General features: G+C 36.8%; 1 protein-coding gene across 3 annotated transcripts in view; it reads left to right on the top strand.

Annotated features, from left to right (window-relative positions):
- TRPM7 (transient receptor potential cation channel subfamily M member 7) overlaps positions 1-22,534 on the top strand; it is a 64,924-nt gene that overhangs the window by 6,086 nt on the left and 36,304 nt on the right. For all 3 annotated transcript variants that reach the window (XR_012043697.1, XR_012043698.1, XM_072869247.1), the window contains exons 2-6: positions 16,587-16,666; positions 19,122-19,160; positions 19,650-19,848; positions 21,497-21,710; positions 22,232-22,356. Coding sequence is in view for 1 of the 3 variants with exons in the window: in XM_072869247.1 (XP_072725348.1) it covers positions 16,587-16,666; positions 19,122-19,160; positions 19,650-19,848; positions 21,497-21,710; positions 22,232-22,356 (657 nt within the window). In the remaining 2 variants the exon portion in view is untranslated. The remainder of the gene's footprint in view (positions 1-16,586; positions 16,667-19,121; positions 19,161-19,649; positions 19,849-21,496; positions 21,711-22,231; positions 22,357-22,534) is intronic.

Raw genomic sequence — 22,534 nt, 5'->3', positions numbered from 1 at the left:
TTTGCAAGATGTCCCTGGCTGACGGTTCTTATCCTAATACCTGCTAGGTTTTTCTCCTCCTAATCCTAATACTGCAAAGTGATAATTTTTTTGTGAAATGCAGACTTGACAAACTTGACTTTTAAAATTTAAAATTTAATAAACAAATACATTTACATTTGTGCCTTCTGCAAATTAATTTCTATATTGTATTTCTGTATTTTACAAGCACTTATTGCCTAAAAATTTCTAGACTCAGGGCACTTTTAGAACTAGTATTATTTAGCAGTCCAAATCTTCTCACTATTACTCACTTTATTGACAGTATAGTTCCCAAGACTGACCTGGAGTGCTTGAGGTGTAGGTATGTGTGTTGCAGGGTAATAATCTCAGATACAAGGCAGGGTTGATGTTCAAGTCCATAGCATCTTTACTAGCCGCTCCCAAATCTGCCAAAACTCTTCTTAAAGGTGTGGTTGTAATCCAGTCTAAACTCATGTAAGCTGTCACCCTTCCGCCTGTCCCTTTGTGCTTTCCTCTGTGCTCAGTCACTGTTTCAGGGATCTGAACTGAATAAACATCTAATCACCTCCTTTTTTTGAGGATTAATTCTTTTGTTGGTCATTTCCCTGAGTCGGCTCTCCACGTGGCTGCATAAATGCCAGTGCCGGTATGAGATAGAGTGGAATCATGTGCAGAGGCTTAGGAAAATGGGATTGTGGCACCCCAAACTTGACATCAGCTGTGAAGCTGGTTTGAAAGCTTGCTCTGAGGTGCTTGAGAGTTGACTTGTGCCATTGTATTAGTCAGTGTTAGGTTACTCTGTGTATCGCCCACTCTATGCGAGTGTTTTGTAAGTCTTACAGCCTTGCATGCAGGCATGGATGGAGCTGCGCCATCACAAGTCAGGTTCTGTAGCCTCTTCAAAGTATAAACCAAATTGCATTGCAGACCTTGTCTAATTGTACTGTAGGCACGTAGTAGCTATGCTTGAATACTTTTGTGTCTAAATTCTTGTTTACAGAGGATGTTTTCTTGACCTTCTTTTCTGAATGTGTGCTACCAGATGTAAGATAACTTTTTTTCACCAGATATGCTGTGCTGTAGTCTGTCTTTGTGAACTGAGCTGCATCAAGATGCGTCTGACCCCTCCCATCAAGTTTTTTCTGTTGGCAAATGATCCACTGCTGGTAACTTGTCTTGTGTAACAAAATATTGCTATATATTTTTTTTCTCCATGTTCTTAACATGCTGCTTATTTGCTTTTTAGTGCTGTTCCCATCCCTGTTTAACTTTCTGAAGAAGCTGAACCTGTTCCTTTGGGGTAGGAGAGAGCAAAGCTGCATTCTGCTAATGTATCTGATAGAGCTCAGCACAGCAGCCACATGACCAGGTTCAAAGACAGTCATGCTGATGTACAACATAGTTAAAATTGCATGTATATTGGCTTTGTATAGTAAGCTCAATGCCGTATACTAGTTTGTGGCTAGAGCCAGTCTGAAAAAGCTCAGCTTCCTTTCAGAGCCTGTCCCTGTGGCTGCTGCGGTCATGCAAGTATTTAGTCAGGTAAAACTTCAGTCACCTGAATAGGTTAAATTATGCATGTGCTTAAGCGATACATGATTGGAGCCTAAAAATACCAGATGTGTAATTACAGAACTGTTAATCAACTTTCTCTTCAATTATAAAAATCAGTTAATCTACAAGAGTAGGTGCAGTTAATGATGTTTTAAATGTCAAAGTCTTACCAGTTTCTCGTGTGTTCCCTGGCTGCAGTATTGTCTAAACTGTAGTTTGCAGAATTCTGTTAAATGGCAAATTTAATAAAACTTCAGCTGAAGGCATTAGAAGAGTACATGGCTGAGGGTGATCTTCTGGCCAGAAAGTTTGAGAGTGATTGATCTTGAAGGAATTCCTGCTCATGGTAGTAATCTTGCAGTAGGGAAAGAGGAATGAATCACCAATACCATAGCTGACAAATATCCTAGATAACTTTCTAGGAACTTAGCATCATCTGGTGTTGCAAGGCCTCTGGATACAGAACTAGTTGGAAGAGGCTCGCTCCTCCTGATTTCACAAGCTATAGTTTACTGTCTCCTTAATTGTGCTGCTGAAAATGTTCATGGGGTTACACTGCAGACTAGCCCATGGGGCGGCCCTGCGAGCACTTACCTTGGCCTGTGTGAGGGGCACTAAGCAAAGATGTGGAGGTTGGGATGGACATTAACCTCTTAAACTGGCATTAACTGGCTTTGCAGCCAGAGGCATTGAAAAGCAGACATATCCCCTTAGCTAACCTTTGTCCTTTTAATTTGTGCCAGCTTCAGAAATGCTCTCGATGAGGATTTCTGCCTTTGCCTCGTTAAGCAATTGATCTGCCTTATTCTTGGTTTCTTTTATAAAAATATTTTGCAGAAAAACCCTTTTTAAGTTTTCAACTGTAGGAAAAATACAGTTTGTATGCATGCAGTTTTCCATATAAATCCTACCTCTGTATGTAGAACTCGGGGACTCTTCACTGTTAAATTCTCTGTAATTGTTTCAAATGCATTAGTGAAACAATGTGATCTTTTTATGTGGTCTGTTTATGTATAGGGAAAGAGGGCAGAAGACACTCACCATCCTTGTCATGGTTTGGGCTGCCAGCTAGTGTTACAGGTGAACGTTCTGCAGCGATGAAGGCTGCTAACAAACGAGTCATTGTTTGAATGCATCAGTCTGGTTGTGCTTGGTGTTCTATAGCCCACGAGAGAGATATTTGGTACTAGTGTAATCATAGTACTTTGGACAACATGATACAGTAAACTTTGGGCCGCGCTTTCTTTCTGGTATAGAAAAGGTAAAAGACTGAAGCTTTTCTGCCTTCAGAAAAATCCTGTTTTCAGGTTGTAGAAAAATGTTTTCTGGTCACATGCATGTAGACAATCTGCAGAATACAGGTAGACTTTGCCAGGGAGGGGCGGGGATTATTCGCAAAAGCTAATTAGGCAGTGAGTCCCTAGGCTTGCTCAGTGGAGCCTGAGGGGGATTCAGAGCAGCTCTTTTCTCTTCTCTCAGTGGAGAGGATGTAGAAAAATTAGCACTGCTAAGATAAGGTTAGTCTTTTTTACTATCCTCTTGGGTGTCATTACTGGATTTTTCAGGGTTTTTCTGACAAATGTTAAAGATCTTGCATGTAGGACAAGAAAAATCTTTTGTAATTAATGTATTAGGAGTTAGTTGGGTTTTAATTATACTATGAATTAGGAAGAAACATCTTCAGTGCCAGATGAGAATGGATGCTATTCTTAAACCCAGGGTATCTGCTCACCTAAAAGGTGACCTTAGGCAATATGTTCTTGCTTCATTGGCAGCTCTCCTAGAAATAAATACCGTCTTAGCTTCCTTTCCTTCCTGAACATCAGGGTACAGGTGCTTAAAAAGAATGCCTTTTTGTGTGACAAACCTGTAGTCTTTTCCTGGATGCCTAGAGTAAGTGTGCTTTGGGGGATTATTTTGTATCTTGACAATGTGCTTGGATCAGCTCAGCTGTTTTGCTAACCCAGTATCTTACTGCTAACAAAGGGAATGTCCTACTTCCCTTGTTCCCACCCTGATCATGGCCATGTGGTCCTTTCCCGTGCCTTAGTTTTCTGCCTAGTTTCCATCTGAATCGGTTCATTCTGACATCAAAGCTACCTGTCCTTTTTTTCCTGGAAATAATGTTGTGCTGGTTTAGGGGCCTAATCAACTGCCCAAAGGGCTAGGGCCCAGCTGCTGCTGGGAGGGAAGTGGCAGGAGAACAGGTGGGAGGGCAGAGTAGTAACTTGCTCAGCTTGTCTTCTCTGACTGCACCCGCACTGTATAATTTGAAGAATTGCATCTGTTAAAGCAAGTATTTCCCCTATGTATCTTGGCTTTGCTGTTGCCAGGACCTCCACCTCCTTACTGTTGTCTTTTCTTTCTCTAGAATGATAGTCTGTCTTCACTCCTTTCCCCTGGTAGGCCAGAGAGGAGCCCGAGGTATAAGTCCAGTACAGTTTACGCAGGCCTTTGTGCCACATACCACTCGGAATTGGTGAGTTTACTGGAAGTGAGTACTCTGGAAGAAACTATAATAAATAGAAAACATTTACAGAGCACAAATGGTGTTGCGATCTCTCAGTATCGTTTAATTCGTTGTTCCGCCCAACCCTGCAAAAAAAAAAAAGGTTACTTTATTTCTAAAAATCATGTATTTTAATTTCTGAGTGATTATTTAGGCTTGTGGTATTTAACATAGATGTGTCGCAGGTAGTTCAGTTCTGTAGGTATTTAACATAGATGTGTCGCAGGTAGTTCAGTTCTGTAGGTAACCTGCAATTCTGCATCACCGTTTGGTGGGAGAGCTGAAAAACTGTAGTTTCTTTGATCTGCTTAAGTAGAGGATACCTATATCATTATACAATAAACAAAAATTAAGAGATAAGGTTGAGACAGTAAATTGTACATCCTAGGGAACTACCTGCATTGCCTCATTATACTTTCAGTTAGTGAACAGTCCTTTGGAATGGATCTCTCTTTTACATTTCAAATTTTTTTCTTCTTGAGTTGATCTTCCTTTTATCAAATATATTTAGTTTTCCCTGCTAGAGCAAAAAGGGAGTTTTTGTCCCCACAGATTATTCTGCTTTTTAGTTGATACTGTCCAACTTGATGGATTGGAATATTTCAAGTCCATACAACTGTTTGATAAGAGTTTCGTGCTTTTGATTTGAGATCTGAATACTCAGCTTGGGGACTCAAGCTTGCTGAGGCAACCCTGTAAGACTGGGATAAGAGAAACACCAAAAGACATTCTTTGTTTCCCTCTGCCTTAGAGCTAGCCAGACCTTGGTTTAAATCAGTAGTTAGGTGTTAGGAGGTCTGTGCTTGTACCTTAATTAGCAATGCTGTGTGCATGTGAATGATGGTGTGATAGGAAGCTTTGTAGTGCTTTTGGTAAACGGTGCAGTAAAATGGTACATTTTAGCAGCCTGAGTATTGACTTGGAGATAAAGTGAATGACTTCAGGCTCTCTCACAATACATTCCATTGTGTAGGTTTTACAGCTCTGGCTGTAATATTTAAAAGAAACATTCATGAAGAGGGGTGTAAGAGTGTAGTTGAAACTTTCAGAACCTGCTAATAATAAAATGGTTGAATGCTAATGGGAAAGTCAGTATAAAAGAATATTCAGCAGTCAGTATGAGGTTGTGATGGAGAGCTCAATTTTTATGTAAGACTGGCCTCATGAGAGTTCAACAAAGTAAGACACAGTGGCTCAAACAACTGTTTGTTCCCCTCAAAAACAGAGGGTGCAAATTTTTAAAAGTGCCTAAATAAGCATTATATATTATTTCAGACAGTAATTAGCTGCTTTCACATTTGCCTAAATAAACGCAGTTAAGTTTCTTCTTTGCACTTTTCTAGAGTAAACAGAAACTACTTAAATAGTTTTAGTGGGCAACTTTATCTTCTGATAAGAGTTTAGGTACATGGATGTCTCTAGAATGTTGTCAGGCTACTTACACCCCAAGATGAGGGCTGTAGTCAGCGTCTACTTTTGAGCAGCTGTGTACCTATCTAGCTGTGTTAGGAGAGCTAGTTCTCTGTCTTGACAGGCAATGACAGTGTAACCGAATCCAGTAGCTCTTTGTTAGTGAGCTGAATTTAAAAATGCTTAAGTCTTTGTAATTCTACAGTAGATGAACTATACTATAGCAAATTCTTGTTTTGGTTTGTTTTTCTCCCAGCTCATCCTGCTTTCTCCATCCTATTCTAATGTCCCAAGAATTCTGGTCACTGTAGAGAGCTGACCAAAATGTTCGCTTCCCCTGCTGTAGCTGGGGGCACATTGGTGTGCACGTGTGTACAGGCAGGGAGAATGTAGGCAATAGGAGCTAAGACAGTGTACCCCATCACACCTCCATGATCCTGTCCTTGAGTAATGCATATACTCCCCTTACCAAGGAAGTGAAGGCAGTTCAGGGGTTGTATGACTAACTTCTGTCTCCCTCAGACATCAGGTCCAATGCTGATATTTTAATACTAGCCTGGAACCAGCCTAATATTAATTTTCTGCTCCGAGATGACTTGCCTAACTTATACAAAGTTTTTTTTTTTTTTAAAATTGTACTCACTGTTTAAAGCGAACAAAATTCCAAATCAGTTTCAGGTGGTTCTTTGACAGCGTGCTTGCTGAAGAGCCTCTTTCCTAATGCTAGTAGTTTTGATTATAAAAATAAATTGGTTTTCCCTGATACTGTGTCTAAAGATAAGTTATGTGAAATTTCATCATCCTTAGCAGTGGTCTGGTGCTGTCACCTATTTCACATGCCCACTAGTACATTCTCTTGCTCTTCCCTCTCACCCATGCTATTCGGAGAAATATTATTGATCTGTAAGAATTTAAATGCAGGCATAAGGCTTCCTGGTGTTTGGGGTTTTTTGGGGGTGGGGTGGGTGTTGGGTTTTGGGGGGTGGTGGTGGTTGGTTGGTTTTGGTTTTTGTTTTTTTTTTTAGATATTCAAAGGGTTGTCTGAGGCTAGCTATGTCAAAAATCCCTTAGTGATAACAAGTTTCCATTGCTCTAGTGAGTTAATAATAGCCTACTTGAGTCAGCAGGCACCAAAATCTTCGCTGTGATGATAGAGAAGTACCTTTCTTTGTACAACATGAAAAATAAGTCAGATCTGTAAATGGAACAGGCTAAGAAAGTGGTAGAGCAAGACCAACAACATCCACCCTTCCACCTTGCTTTTTGTAGTTGTAATGTGCTTCAGCACATAACATATTAATCAGATGTTCATGCACCTCATAAACCAGAAAGGCAGGACCTTCTTTAAATCTGCAGATCAAATAAAGCTGAAATATATCCTTTGCAGTAGGTGAAGTGAACTTGCAGCCTGTATGCTGTTTATGTATAGCGGCTGCCAGAGCTGAGCTTTCTTCATCTGGGAACGAACTGGAAGTAAATTGAGGGTAGGACTACTTATTTGTCTGGTCTTAGGAGCCCTTTCCTACTGCTCTATTTCCAGAGGTGGCCACCACTAACTCCTTTCTTGCATCTGTGATTTGTATTCCCTATGTGATGAGGAAGGTACTGGAAATTGCTTGGGAAGGACAGCCAACGGATCCAGGCTATGTGAATTGTTTTACCTCTGAAAGCGTGCCCCAAGCCTCATTCCTTCCAAAAATAAACCCAGAGTTTATAGGATTGTCTGTTCATACACCCTGTGTGGCACGTGCAAGGTAAGCCCAGCACTTGCCAGAAATGTGGGGTATGAACCAAAGTAATTCTTTCATGTGGAGTAAATCTGGTGAGCCAGGAATTGCAGAGTTTTTAGCAGCCATGCGCAGGGTGTCCCATCGGTCCCTGTGGAAAGGACTGAGTTGAGTGGCCATCCTTGATACCCACAGAAATTATTTCACCCACTTAAAAAAGGCTTGGCATAATTTCTGTTGCGTGTTGGTGAGTAGGTATGCTGACTCTACCTTCTTGCTGGTCTTATTTAAGAGAGTGTGTAGGCTTGCAATCTGCATCAGTGGTAAAATTAGAATGACTGCAGACTTGCAGCTAAATTGTTGGTTTTGAGAGAGATGAAGAGGATGCAGACTATACAACTGTATCACTGTAGATAAGGAGAAGCAGGCTGTGTGTTTGAAAATGTAAGGGATTTGGGATTGGTTTATATTGGTGACGACGTAATTAAAAATGGGTTTTGAACGAGAAACCCTGGCAGAAAGAAGCAGGCACCGTATGACGGGTTTGAAAACATTCCGATGTACTTTTGCCATGTATTTTTTTGGAATCTCTCATTTGAACAAAGTGGGTATTAGAGGTGAAAGTGTTGGCTGAAAAGCTGTAGCTCTATTTTCCTTGCAGTTACTACCACATGCTCCTTTTCTACCCTTTTCTTTCATCCATGGTTGTAAGTCTTAGGGGTTAAAGAATTACTTTCATCTCATTTGAAAACTCAGTGGGCTAATTCCTGGTTTGTTGCTTCTAGATCATAGCTTTGGTATATGTTTTGAAATACTTTATAGAATGCATTGAAATTTGATTGGTCTGGGAGCTCACAGAAAGTAATTTATGGATTCTTTAGAAGGGCTAATATTTTTTAGCTTGGTATTTTGTTAGTCAGGAGGATTGCAAATGTAAACTATGTTGAAATCAATTTACTTCAGTTTACAGCAGTGAAACTGGTTTACCACCTTCTGTGTTTTATTTTTCCTACTAAAATTCCAAATTCTGTTGATGAAAGTTGGGAAATAAAAAGCAAAATACACCCCCCCCCCTCCCCCCCGCCGTGATACTCTGCTTTTCTGAAGGCATGTTCAGGAACAGCATGCCATCTGCTGTGCTGACACAGTCTTATAGAGTCTCTGGTTTTGGCAAGTTTATTTCATTACTGTATCTGTTAATTGGACATTTAACTTTGAAGGTGTTTATTGTTATCGCAGCTGAGAGAAAGCCATTTTAGAATTACACCAGTGTGCGCGTGTCTTCTGAAATCAACTGATGGTTTATTCCAGTGTGACCTGAGATCTCTCATACTGTAGAATCAGTTGTGAAATATTTTCTGCGTATATTTTAATTTTTTTTTTAGTGCCTTGTATGGATGGTGTATGCATTTTAAGATTTAATACTTTCTAAAAAGGAGGAGTAATTTTATGACTGGCCTAACAGCAGAACAGCATGCACCTTCACATGGGTGTTAAACCAGCAATTTTTTATTTATTTATCTAAAAATATGCTGGATTTGCTCTGAATTTCCCCCGAAAGACCTGTATCGCAGTTAGAAGATAAATTTCCCAATAATATGGGTAAAGTGGATTGAGTCTGAATGTAATAAAAATGTCCCAAAAATATTAGGTCTGTGGGTTTTATTCTGGTGCATCAGGATTAAAAATAATGACTTCAGAATGTTCAATTCTGTATATGACTTTATGGTCTTCTGAATTAAATGAATCTACAAAAAAAATATCCCCAAACAACTTAATTTTATGCTTTGTGATTGGTGGAAAAAATTCCCACAGAAGCAGCCTGTTCCCCAAATAGCACATTGGAATCACTGTTGTCAAGTTTGAGAGAGCTGTAAAAAATCCCTTTTGACAAATCCTGAGTATTCTTTGCATCCAAAACTGCACATGGATTTGGTGAGTTCGGTGGTGACTGCGTTACGTCAGAGAAGAACTTGATGAAACAATAGCTACTCTGTTAGAGACCTGGATTGCTGTGAAAACTGTTCAGAGCAAATCTCCTGAACTGTTTAATAAAGAATAGGATTGTGGAAGGTTTGTTTTCAGCACTAAGGGAGCCATTGATACGAAGATTGGTATCTTCGCTCGCTGGCTCATTTGAGGTTTGCTTTTGAATACAGTGTGCAGGAGAATTGACAGAAGACTTTCTCTGACTGCCCTTTTTCCTTCCCTGCTTCCTCAACAGTTTTTATCTAGAATAAAACCAGTATTTTTTTGCCGTTGAGCAATGTATTTTCAGGACTGTAGCAGTATTTTCACTAGAGAAGTCTTTCAACCCAGAAAAATAGAGCTGTTTGGTTTCATATGAGTCAAGTGAAGCCAGGTGAACTGTTCTGCTCAGAACAGGATCTTCAACATAGCAGAGACACCTTTTGTGCATGATGGGTCTGTCTGTGTCTGAACTGTTCGGGTTTTGTGACAAGGGGTGCCCCAATGGGTTTGGGGAAAAATAAATGAAACAACTTTTTCTTGTAGGTGAAGCTGGTAGTTGTTTCAGAATAATAATAAAATAATCCTGAGGTGGACTGCAGGTGAAAATATCCTTGCAAAAATTTTCATTTATAGTGGATTAAAAAACAACTTCAGATTAATGCACAGTCTTTCTCATTTAGAGTGATGTACTTCACAGGGACACATTAAAGCATTCTGTATAAATATCATTTGTCATTGTGATAATATTTGGGCCTTTTTGTCTTTTTAGTATTGCACATATCCATACTTTCTATAGAAGTTACTTAAAAAATTGGTAAGGTTGACTGATACTCTAGTTATTGATTCAGGAACAAATTTTGTAAGCTTTTTGTATGTGTTGTGTATTCTCTGGCCAGACAGCACTGTTATTCTTCAGCAGAGTGTCTTTTAAATATAGTTCGTAATACTAGCTGGCTAAATGCTTTGTTCCCCGCCCCCCCCCCCCCCAAAAAAAAAAAAAAAAAAAAACAAAAAACAACAACAAAAAAAACCCCAACAAACCAAAAACCACCAAACCCAAAACAAAACAAAAAACTCCAAACAGTAATTATAGAGGTATGTAATTTTAAATTGCAAGGAAAGCAAGTAAATGAAATGTGTGGGGTTTGCTGGAGCCAAGAGTTAAACAAATGTTAGCAAATATATGGCATCAAACTGCCTACCTCTTTCTTTTCTCCTCCCATCTACTTATTTACTTAATGTTAGCTGAATTTCTGAAGACTTTCCTCAAATGATAAATGTTTCCTTGAGGAGCTGAGTTGTGCTCTGCTAGCATTTTTAATACAAAATTTTAGGTATTTCTTTGAGAAATGTAGGCATAACTGTCTTTCAGATAACTCTCCACCCCATACACAGCGGCTTAGTTATTACTTAGCTCATCCTGGGATGCACATTTTCAGTATCATTCAGTTAATTTGTACTAAGAACAAGTCCAGGTACTTTGCCTGGAGCATGATTCTTACTGTCTTAAGGGTTTGAAGCCCCTGCTGGAAATCTTTGCAGTGAGAGCTAGCATGCATTTTATTTATGGCACCTCTTCCCACGAGAAGTTAAATTATTTGATATGCAGTAACTTAATTGGCTATCATATTCATCCTAGTTGTTTGGCTTTATTTGGTTTTATTCGACGTCTTGAGTATAAAAGCAATAAGATAAAGGTTTGTTTGGAATTTCTGCCTTTCAGCTATAGCTGCAGGAGCCCAGTGATCAGTTAGGGGTTAGTTGGCTGGGCAGGGATCACAGTTCAGTCCCATGGTATAGCACGTGTTTGGCTAATGGAGTGGGTATCTTAGATAAGAGATCCTCTTGTAAATCATGAAAAGAGTGTGTGCAGTATGTATAGTTATATAAGAAGCAGTAACTTGTCAGTGGACATTTCCTTGAATAGACAAGCTAAAGGACGTTCTTAGTACAGAATGTCTCTTAGAAATGTTTTGAAATTTATCTTGTTGGTTTTAAGTGACCTAGATGGATAGGAGTGCTCTACGGCAGTGCTAGCGTGAGTATTCCTGCTGCAGACAGTTTCCACTGTATCTAATGGTTTTCAGGCTTCCTGAAACTGTCCATGTATTTTCTTTTGCCCAAATGGAAACTTAAGCTTTCTGGAAAATTGGAGGTGGTGGGGAAAGGGTATAGAGTCTTATTTATTTTTAAATAAAGGACACATAAAATTGGAAGGTCTTTTCCTTTAAAAGCTATTGCATATATTGAACTGCCATATAGTGTAAGCAAAGATTTGAAAGCTGAACTATGAGATACTGTAGAAAGTGATATGACTTCTTGAGTTCTATGCAATCAGTAATTGAAATCTCTATTGTCAGCCTTCCACAAAAGTCACAGTTTGGAATATTATTTTTTAATCCAGTTCAGTTTCCTGATTCAGCTGGTCAACTTTGTAGAAAAATTGTCAGCAGAACTGCTAGGTTGGTATGCAGTGTTGTGGATTCGAGAGCAATATATTTAGGATAAGTTAAAGTTGAGTTTTGTAACAAATATTCTATAACTTATGAGCCTCCAACAGTATACAGTATTAAAAATGAGTAGAAGGAATAAACTGGGATCCTTTTGTATATGAACAAGTTCATGATTGTCAGCTATACAGTATATTTATACCTGCTAATTTGTGTTCATTGAAAGTAATGCAAGTTATTTTGAAATCCTGCCAAATAGGAAAGCTTACTTTCTATACAGAAAATAATTCAGGCCAAACTTGTTGGATAAACTCAGAGAATTTCAGAATAGCTTGATAAGGCTCTGTTGTACTGTTGTCCATCAATTGCTGCCCTGCTAGAATTTAGTTGTCTTATGATTTTAATACGTTGAGTAAGAGGCTCTTTATAAACACTATGTGAGTTGAAGGGGGAAGAGTGGTAGGTGGTTGGGGTTTTTTTTCTGAGACCTGATCTCATATTGTACTTTGACTGCTTCTTTTTGTTTGTAACCTGCTATATGCAAAACCTTAAATTACAGTTAACTTTGTGTTAAAAGTTTCATTCTACAAGGAGACTTGCTAAAAATACCCATCATGAATTTCAGTAAAGATAACATAGGGAATTCCTTGCATCTTGAGCAGGTACACTTAAATAATTTCTATTATTGATGCTTTGGAGTGCTAATGCTACTGCTGAATCAAAAATAACTAATACTAAAACAGCTATGGTAAAACTTCCACCTGTTGTAAAAGGTTGTGGGATTATTTTGGCATTTAGATACTTCGAGAAGTTGGAAGTACTGTAGTCGGGCACGTTCTCTTGAGTTTGTAGTTCAGCAAATACTTGTGTAAGTTTTCTTTCAAATAGCAATTATAATTATTTCAGCACTTGTGAAACTGTTATGAAAGGACTTATTTATTGGAAATAGTTTAAAGTATTTCCTTTAATCATGATCCCAGGGTGAGTATATCTCTTCTAGCTTATTGAATCAAATCTATGTGCTTTTTGTTTCTTGAAGCTCTTTCAGAAGTACTGAGAGACACAGTGAACTTTGTTGTCTGCTCAGAAATCTGCAACCAGAATGAGGTATCTTGCATAACCCTCTACAGCTTAAAGACTGAGCAAAAGCCACTTTAGGACTAGGAGCTAGTAGTTACTGTAGTACATCTTCCAAAAAGTAAAAGTTAAGGGGTTTTTGGTGTGCAGATGAGATCGTGCCAGCATTGACTGCTAAGAGGTCTTAATGTGCTGAAATTTTCATCGTTATCTCACCTGTAGGAAAAAGGTAGTGAAGGTAGTTCTGGAGTAATATCAATTGTATTAACATTTTTCTTGTAGGTCTTAAATTTTATTTAGCTTGAGAGATTTGAAATGCATGGGAGAGACTTTTGGAAAGCTAAATTTTTTTCCTCAAGATGCAAGTTTGAAAGGAAAGTAAACAGTTGAAAAGTAGCTCATTATATGTTGATACTACTTGTGCTTTTTGCTAAAATCTGACCATATGTTTTTGGGGGAGGGTTCACAGTTTCTTTTTCCCCCCTTCTCTCCTTTTTCTTGAATAGCAGCACTAGAGAGCTCACCGTATTGAGAGCTTCTGACCCATATTCCCCGTAACCATCGTGTAAGGTCCACCTTCTAAAATACGCTAGCAAAACAGATCACTCCAATCAGCAGAAGTTGCCCCATTAATGGAAGCAGAGTTTAAGCGGTGTGGTTTTGTATGCTGTAGAGATGATTAAAAAGCTTTAATAAGAGTAGGCAATTTTTTTAAAGCAGTCTGATAACTTGCATATTGATTTTTGAGTACTGACTTGATTTATTTTAACTTAATCTTTAGCTGATAAGGAAGTATTTCTTAGAGGTAATTGCTGCAACTAATTTTATCTTAACAGTGTCCTCACATCATCTTCCTTTTTCTGGTCATCACAGGAACATTATGTAGTAATAGTTCTTACGTACAGGGAAGGCCATACCATGTGTCAGTTCTTCCTCCCCCCTCCAATTGAAAAGAAGACTTTCTAACTAACAAGTTCTGTATAAAACGTCTTGCAATAAAGATTGATCAGCATACAGGAGTACTTCTGGAGAGAGTCTAATTTTACCAAATGAAAAGTTCCAAGTATGTTTTAATAACATTATAGAGCCTCCTCCACGTAAATAGCATAGATGTACCCATGCTCTACAGTAAATACTTTCACTGTGGAAGAATAGAGAAAAATCCTTGATGAGCGGTTAAAACTGTACATTCTTTCAGATGAAAACAAATTTTTTTTAAATTTAATTTTCAGATCCGTTTATTATGAAAAGTGGTGTTGCACATTGTGAGCCAGTATTGCTTGTCCCCAGCTTTGATCACCACTTAATAATAAAACAATATTGCATGGAGCAATTGACGCAATTACTTGTGGTTTATATACTTCAAATTTCAATATATAGCATGTTATGCCTGTGATAGCTTGCTTCAAGGTGTGGTTTTAGCCAGCTGACTAAAACATTTAAGTATTAAATTACTCTTCTTTATCTTTTTATGTTCTGGAGGATCTGCAGAGTTCATATGTAAGGTTAAACTACTGCAATGTTAAAGTAATGATCTATGCAAGACCTCAGTTTTAAGAAATGAAGTACAAAAATACATACCCATATAAACAGTGGGGACACTCAGCTAAGCAGAAAGCAGCTTCCAGAACTGGGATTCATATCACAAAGGCTAAGGCTTAATAGTGTTAAAAAAATACTATGAGAGGAGGAAGCTAAAAATTTGTACTACCTACTAAATGTATAATTTTACATATAGTATGATATACATATATAAATGTACATATACACATATATCAAATTTATTTTTATAACACTGCTAATCTTCTGATAAAGGTGGAGAAGAGATAAAGCTGTTTTGAGCCCAGCTCATGTAAGGCACAGGTGTCCTAGGAAATACCCAGCTCCTTCATGGAAAGTGATGTGCTTCTCTTTTCTTATCCAAGAACTGAGGACACTACTGAAAGATTAGAGATGAATTTTGAGGACAGCAGAGGAAGAGATCTTCTCTTTCACAAGCTTGTTAAGAGTCAGTCACTTCAATCTTCTGCTCCAAAGGAGAAGGAAAAAACCAAAAAAGAGGGAAAAGCACCGTAAATGTAATAGAAACCTTATTAACACCCTGTTTGCATATAATGTCTAATATCCTGCTTTTCCCTTGCGAGACCTTCTTTTCTCCTTTGCAACAGCATTCTTTCCTATGTTTAGGGAAAGGAGGTAGGACAGTAGTGAATAATGGCTTTGGCTATTTATTCCAGCTGTTTAAAATATTAATTTAGAAGTAAAATATATGATCTGAGTGCTCATTCTGTTGTTTACAGCTCCTCTTCTTGATTCTTGATTCTCCTCTCCTTGATTCTTCCCTGTGGATTGTGCCTCTACCTTTCTCCTACCCTTCTTTCTCTCTTGGGAAGTGCCCCTACCCTGCAACTTTCCATCCTCCTTGGAAGAGTCTGGTGGCCCTCTTAATGTGAAGACAGAATCTGGAGCAGCAGTTTGTTGCCATCTTGACAGATTCATAGTCTCAAAGTTCACTAAAACAAAATACTGGAAGGAGATCATGATGAATAATATGGGAAAGATCTGCTGAGTCTGGGAAATCTTTTGAAAGAGGGTGAGCAGTTGAGGAGCAGTTTTCCAGGGGCCGATATTAAAATGAACTGATACTTGTAATAATTTTGCTGTATTATCTTAAACTGATCTTGAAATTGTGGTGAGTGAAAAACCATCCATCTTTACTGAATCTTCTATTATAATAGATCTGAAAAAAAAATCTTAATTTCTTTGTAGTTTCCACAGACCTCTATTTAGATACCTGTGAATAGTATAGATCAGGCTTTTTTCTCCCTTGTTGTAAAATAGAACAGGTATGAGAGTTCTCAAATTTTTCTAAACGTAAAATGTAAATGTAGAACAGGGCATGCTGTTAGCAATGAAGAAATTTTAATGTAATCTTAATAAGGATTTAAAGCAATATTGCATAAGGTGCAAATTGACATCCCAAGATTTTTTCCTGTTTTTAATTACTCAAAATCATGTCTGAGTTCCTTTCCCAATGTATTGCTGAAACATGACGTAGACATTGGGTGTTATGCATATTGTTTAGCATGTAATCCTGAGATTATCGTGTAAGATAATGTTACATGGTTGTTTAAAGCAACTGAAATGAAATTATGTCCAGTTATTAGAATAGGTAATTATTTGAAGAAGTAAACATCCTTAATTTCATGTTTCAGAACATTTCAAGTTTAAGCTTAAAACACAGCTTAGAGTTGCTAATTAAATTTGTATATTGAAATGAAAAGTTTCTTGATGAAGAACAAAAGTTATGACCTATTTATTGCTTCTAGAAAAGGTTGCCAATGTTGTTAGAAAACTCCCCTACCTGCAATTTCCAGATGAAAATTTTACTTTATTAAAGAGGTAAATAGATGAAATTACCGTTATCTCAGTGTAGTGCAGGTAATTTTTAAAAATGTTAACTGATTTTTTTTTTTTTTTTTCCTTAGCAAGATAGGTAAACAGTATATTTTGAAATTGTTTGGGGTTTTTTGGTACATCTTTATTTGCATATTGCAAATTTTTGCTATTTAAATGTTAGCTTTGAAAAATATTACTTTGGATTTTAACGGATTTCTGTATAAAATAACCAGAATTATTACGCAACTTATCTCAACTTTTAGGCAGTGTGAGATTATTTTATAGGGTCATATATGGTTTTGTTAGTTTTTGGGAGACAGCAAAACATTAAATGACAATTTAATTTCTTTGTTAGACACTACTTGCCTTCACATTTAAATAAAAAGACCCCCTCATGTTCTAGTTCTTGTTTCATTAAAAAGCATTTTTCATGGCAAAGTTGTATGATTTGTATTTTATAATACTGTTACACTTTTTATTTTTCAGTCCCAGAAATCCTGGATAGAAAATACTTTCACCAAGAGGGAGTGTGTGTATATCATACCAAGTTCAAAAGACCCCCACAGGTAAATGATAAATGATTGAAGAACTCATTGCTGCTCTTTAAAATTCAAAAAAGACAGTATTGTAAAGAGAGTGTATAATGGATTTTTGGACTAACTACTCTATCGGTATAAAATACTGTCTTTAGTTCACTCCTTCATGACTGGGCATTGTCACTCTTTGTGTCTAGCTTGGGGTTTTTTTTTCCTTTTCAGAAAGTACTTTGGCATTGCAGAAATCTATAATAAATGTTCCCCTGTTCTCTTTGCTTCTTCTTGCCAGTCTTCCTAGTGATGTCTATGGTGTGTCTATAGTGTGAGGGTTTTGTGATTTTTTTTTTCTTTTTTTTTTTTTTTGGTGGCATAGTTCTGAAGTCAGAAAGTCTCGTAGAGGTATACTCTATTGGAATTTAAAGAACAGCAATGTGAGTGTAGGGTGAAGTGTAAAAATAAACCTGACAGTGCAGGAAAAAGGGATGAAGAATTCGTAGAAGAATAAAGAAAAACAAGAATCGTGGTGGGAGAAAAAAAATTAGAAAACAAAGATTGAAGAAATATTTGCTTCCAGGGAAGATAGATAAAATAAGAACAGTTCGGATATAAAAAGATTTCATGTGATACCTAGTAGTTTTTCATCCTTAAGTTCTGTAAGGAAAAAATGAGGCTGAAAAATGGGGAAATAGGTTTCTAGAGGGGAGGCTGAGACTAGTGAAGACTATTTTGCATATCTCACATGCTGCTTTTACCTTATGCTAAATTAGAGATGTGAAATCAAGCAAGTTAGTGATACCTCTAACATATCTAATCAGTAGAATTTACCTTCACTAAATGTTACAGGTATAATTTTATGAGTTCCTACAATGATAGAACTTGATGTGCATGGTCATGACATCTGTGTCACAGATTAAATAAAGTCAAATTGAAAATAGATTGAAAAATTGAAAATTGGTATTTTAAGGCAGTTTTGTCTCCCCAAAATGTTTACTATTGTCATTATGGATTTCAGATCAGTTTTTCTTTTTTAGCTTCATATAATTGACAGCAGCTGAGAAACCTTTTCTTCTGAACTTCTGAAAACTTCTATTTTGGTCTTTTCCATGAAAAAAGTTATAAATCTCTTTTGTTCTATGAGGGCAGAGTATTATTTTTCTTTTAAGAACTTTGTTTTCAGGCAGAAAAAGAACAACATACAAGCTGTAGAATTTTTATGTTATTGTAAATAATTCACCACATTCCTTGAAACCATGTGACATGAGAAGCTTTTTAGAATTTATAGCCATGATTGTAGCACATGGAAAATTTGCAAATGCAAACAAAGTAATTAGGAAGCTGTTAAAATTTCCAGAGCATTTCACAAGGAACAAAATGATCTTCAACACTTGCCCTTTTAGTTTAACCCATTTGTAGCATACAACAGACTTTACAACTTTTCCATCAGATTTTGTCCTTCAGTTTCTAAGAATCACTTACTGTTGTTCGTGAATTATGCATGAATGAATCAAATGTAGACAGGAATATTGGGTATGTTTTGTTGATCTGTACCTTTTAGTATAGATAATTATACTTTAATAACTGTTAGAAAAGATCTAAAGCTATAGTTCAGTATTAAAAATGTAGAAGATTAATACCAGAGTGTAGCTTCTATAGAGGACAAAATTTAAAAATTGTTTATGCTCAAAGTCTGACAACAGTTTAAGACTACTGTATAATGTGTATTTGTACACTTTTGCATACTAGCTCTTAACCATAATTGGTTAACATCTGCTTATGAAAATTATGGAAAACAGTGGTATAAATTTATCTGCTATGTTAATTTTAAATGGTAAGAAAGATGTTAGCAGGAAAGCACAGAAAATCTTTAAGATGGAAGTGGATAGAAATGAAGAATTCTTTTTATATAATAAACATTATGTAAAGATACTACTGTATAAGATTTGTTCAAATATATCTTTTTCTGCACATGCAACTTAGCAATGATCAAATAACCTTCCCACACAGGCAGTTCAACTTGCATGTGTATTAGAAGGATGAATTTGTAAAATAGGTGCAACAATGTATAGTTAGAATGAGTCCAAGAAAATGCTGGTCTGTAAGCAACTTCTCAGCATCTAGCAAAATGTTTCAGTTTGAGTACTGCAGATAATCCAGTCTGAAATATTCCTGGGCTTCAGATATTGATGGTTCAAAGCCTGAAAACCCATCTGAAGTCTCAGGACTGAAGCTTTTGCATGTTTATACGTTTTTACTTGCAAAGTATACTACAGTCATGTAAAGTAAAGACAGAGAAATTACTGTGTTAAAAACAGGCAAACTTGGGCAGCATGTTTTCCATTTACTGGAGATCTCTTTTGTTCAGTAATCTTTCTGTAAGCACATGAAGTGGTGCAAGTGGTCCGTTCCCTGTGCCCCCTTCTTCTCCTCCCCCCCCCCCTTAAAATTGGAGCTGAATTTTACTCATATACTTAAATATTTCTTATAGATGCCTTCCAGGATGTCAGATTTGTCAGCAACTTGTCAGGTAAGAGTTCTTTATAATTACAATATTTATTAATATTTTTTCCATTAAATAAGTGCTTTCATAATAGGGTTTTTAGAAGTTTTGGTCAATATTGCAAATGACGAGTCAATGAAAGGTTAGATATAAAACAAATATAACTGATGAATAAAGAACTGTCTGCAATACATAGATCACAGATTTATAAAAGTTATATAAATTACTTGGCTTCAAAGAATCAATTTTCTATGTCCTGACTATTCAGTTTCTTCTGGCCTCGAACTTGCTATCTCAGTGAACTTCACTATTTTGCATAATAATTATGTATTATAATTAATTCTTGCTATAAACATTTATGGCAACAAGGATTGCTCTGGAAAAGAGGTTTATATAATATTTAGAATCTTTGCTTTCTAAATCTGATCTATCTCTGTTATAGATAAAAAGTTCTTCTCTCTTGTCTTCTAATAATAGTATTTACTCAAGTATTCTAAAATATATGATTGGGTGCAGGTGCTGTTGTGGCCGCTTGGTCAGACAACATGCTTGTTTTACTGCAAGTCTTGCTATGAAATACTCCGATGTGAAGCTGGGTGAAAACTATAATCAGGAAACAGAAGAATGGTCAGTGGAAAAACATACAGAACAGACCTCTACTGATGCTTATGGTGTCATCAACTTTCAAGGTGGCTCTCATTCTTACAGGGCTAAGGCATGTATGACATTTTCTTTTTTCCTTACTCTAAACATGTTGATAGAGATGGTGGATGCTTCATTTAACTTTTGAAATTGAAGGCTGAAAACAATTTCACCCATATTGTGACAAATGCCCTCTACTACTCTAGTATTTTTTATTGTGATCTGAATTCTTTCTAATTTCCATTTTTTAATTTTTTTGTAACAAAAGTTGCTCAGATCTATCAGAATTAGTCATATTCATGTACAGGCTTACCTTCAAATTGCAAATGGTGATAAGAATTCATAATCACTTCAGCAAAACATTACATTAAGAATTCAGTGTCACTGTTTCAGAGTTCATGAAAATACTGCTTACTCATCTGTGCTGCTTGCTTACTTGCTACTGTTAAATTTTTATAGGACCTGTTAAGTAACATCTGCTGTCTTAACCCTGTATTCATAATTTTCAAACTCTGAAAAATCATTTAGAATTATGAACAGATGTGGAATATGCTTCTTTAGTAGATTTGTTCAAAATTATTAAAGCATAATTGTACTGATCAGAATTACTAAGGTTTTTGGCAGAGCGGGTTAGTTAGAAACAAGCATACTAATAAATCAAAATTTTGGAAACCAACTCAATTCACAAGTGCATACCCACTGGAGAGGCTAGAAAACTGGAGATTCTGACATATTCTCCACAAACATTTTGTGAAGGATTTCTAGTTGTGGTAGAAATGATTTAATGCTCATGCAGTTATAAGCTGCAAGGGGTTCTGATACAGCATGGCTCCTATGACCAAACTGAAGTGCTTGAATGAGGGAGCTGTGTTCTTTATGCAGTGGCAGAGTCCCCAAGATCATTTCTGTGGAGAGAAAGGCTCTTAGCAGAATTCTTTCATGTTGGTAATAGCAGTGTATGTGTTCCTTTGTATGCTTAGTATAGCTTAAAATTGCTGCAAATTCTTTTCTAGGAGTACAGAAATAGCAAGCTGCCTGTACTCATTTCTGTGCTTACTTCTGCAGAGTGTTAGTGGGGTTGCTAAAACCAGTTTATTGGAATAGTGATGTGGTTTTAGTTAGAACTTGATTCAGATAGGGCTTATTGAATAGCTCGTATTAAAGATGCAGCAGTATTTTTAACTGATCAACCATCTACTTAATCTTATGCTGTTAAACATAGCAAGTTAAAAAGCTGCTAGGTTTGAAGTTTTCTGTTAAAGAATGTAGCTTTCCTTCCCACCCGGAATAGGGAAGAAAAGCAAGCAGCTGTCTTTCTGTAAAACTTTTTGCAAGAGACATGCACGCCTCTCCCCAGTAGATGGCAGAACTTTTATAAATATTTCTGAATTTCATCTAATTTAGAGGTCATCCAATGCTTTCATAAAGACTCATTTTTTTAGGTCCCTGTGCCAGTAGGATGGAATAACATAATCTTTCTATAGTTGTTCCCTTTCCAAAACTTGCTTTCAAAACTGTTAACTGTGTTATCCTTAATTCTGGAGGACATAAAGTAAGCTTGTTCATTTATTGCATCTGCCGTGTTTTGAGAAAGTGAATTACATTTTCCATAGCCAGGAATAGGATAATATATCCTGAAGTACATCCTGGTTCTTCTTTTTACTCAGTGATTCTGTGATGATGTCTTTTAAGAACCTTTAACTCTCTTCTTGTGCCTGCAGTATGTGCGATTGTCATATGACACTAAGCCTGAAGCTATTCTGCAACTTATGCTCAAAGAATGGCAGATGGAGTTGCCGAAGCTTGTTATATCTGTACATGGGGGCATGCAGAAATTTGAACTTCACCCACGCATCAAACAGTTGCTTGGCAAAGGTCTTATTAAAGCTGCAGTAACAACAGGAGCGTGGATTATAACTGGAGGAGTGAACACAGGTAAAGAAGTACCAATGAATGCGCACAGTTAACTGGATTACGGTTTATAAGAGGCAGAAGATTTAATGGATGCATAGCTTCATCTTAAAGCAAAGTAAATTTGAGTGAGTTTGGTCAAGTGAAATGAAAATAATACGTTTTGAACATGTGTAGTTGGAAGTGGGCTGCTGTTTTGTCTTGCAAAGAGGAAAAACACAAAGGTGGGGGTTTTGGGGCTTGGTTGGGTTGGTCTTTTTTTCTTGTTGTTTTTGAAACTGCAAGAGGAGAAACTTAATGCGATTAAAAGAACTACAGTAATGTACTGGAAACTCTTTAGTTCTTACTAGGCTAATATTTGTTTTGTTGAATTACTGATACATAATACTTTGTTTTCTTCTAGTAGATGTAGTATGGTGCTTTTTTTTTGGTGTTGTATCAAATAAGTTCCCAGATCCTTAAAGGCCCAGTTAACCAATAAAATGGTTGTATTTCTTAATAAGATGCGACATTTGATAAATTGAAATCTTTTTGTGCACAAACAGGTGTTGCAAAACATGTTGGTGATGCTCTAAGAGAACATGCTTCCAGATCATCTCGAAAGATTTGCACTATTGGGATTGCTCCGTGGGGAGTGATTGAAAACAGAAATGACCTTGTTGGAAGAGATGTAAGGATAAATTACCTAAGTGAAATAATGATATATCTGACTTATTTTCTGACAAATCTGCTCAAGCATGTTTTTTCACTTGCTTTGCATCATTGGAATACTTGCTTTAATATGAAGATACATTGACATCTGTGACTTATGTAAGATCATTAGTGTAAACAAGTTGCAAAATGCAAAT

This window comes from Ciconia boyciana, chromosome 8 (assembly GCF_034638445.1).
Source record: "Ciconia boyciana chromosome 8, ASM3463844v1, whole genome shotgun sequence".
Lineage (NCBI taxonomy): Eukaryota > Metazoa > Chordata > Aves > Ciconiiformes > Ciconiidae > Ciconia > Ciconia boyciana.
Note: the sequence above shows the minus strand (reverse complement) of the source record. Positions and strands in the feature narration are given on the sequence as shown.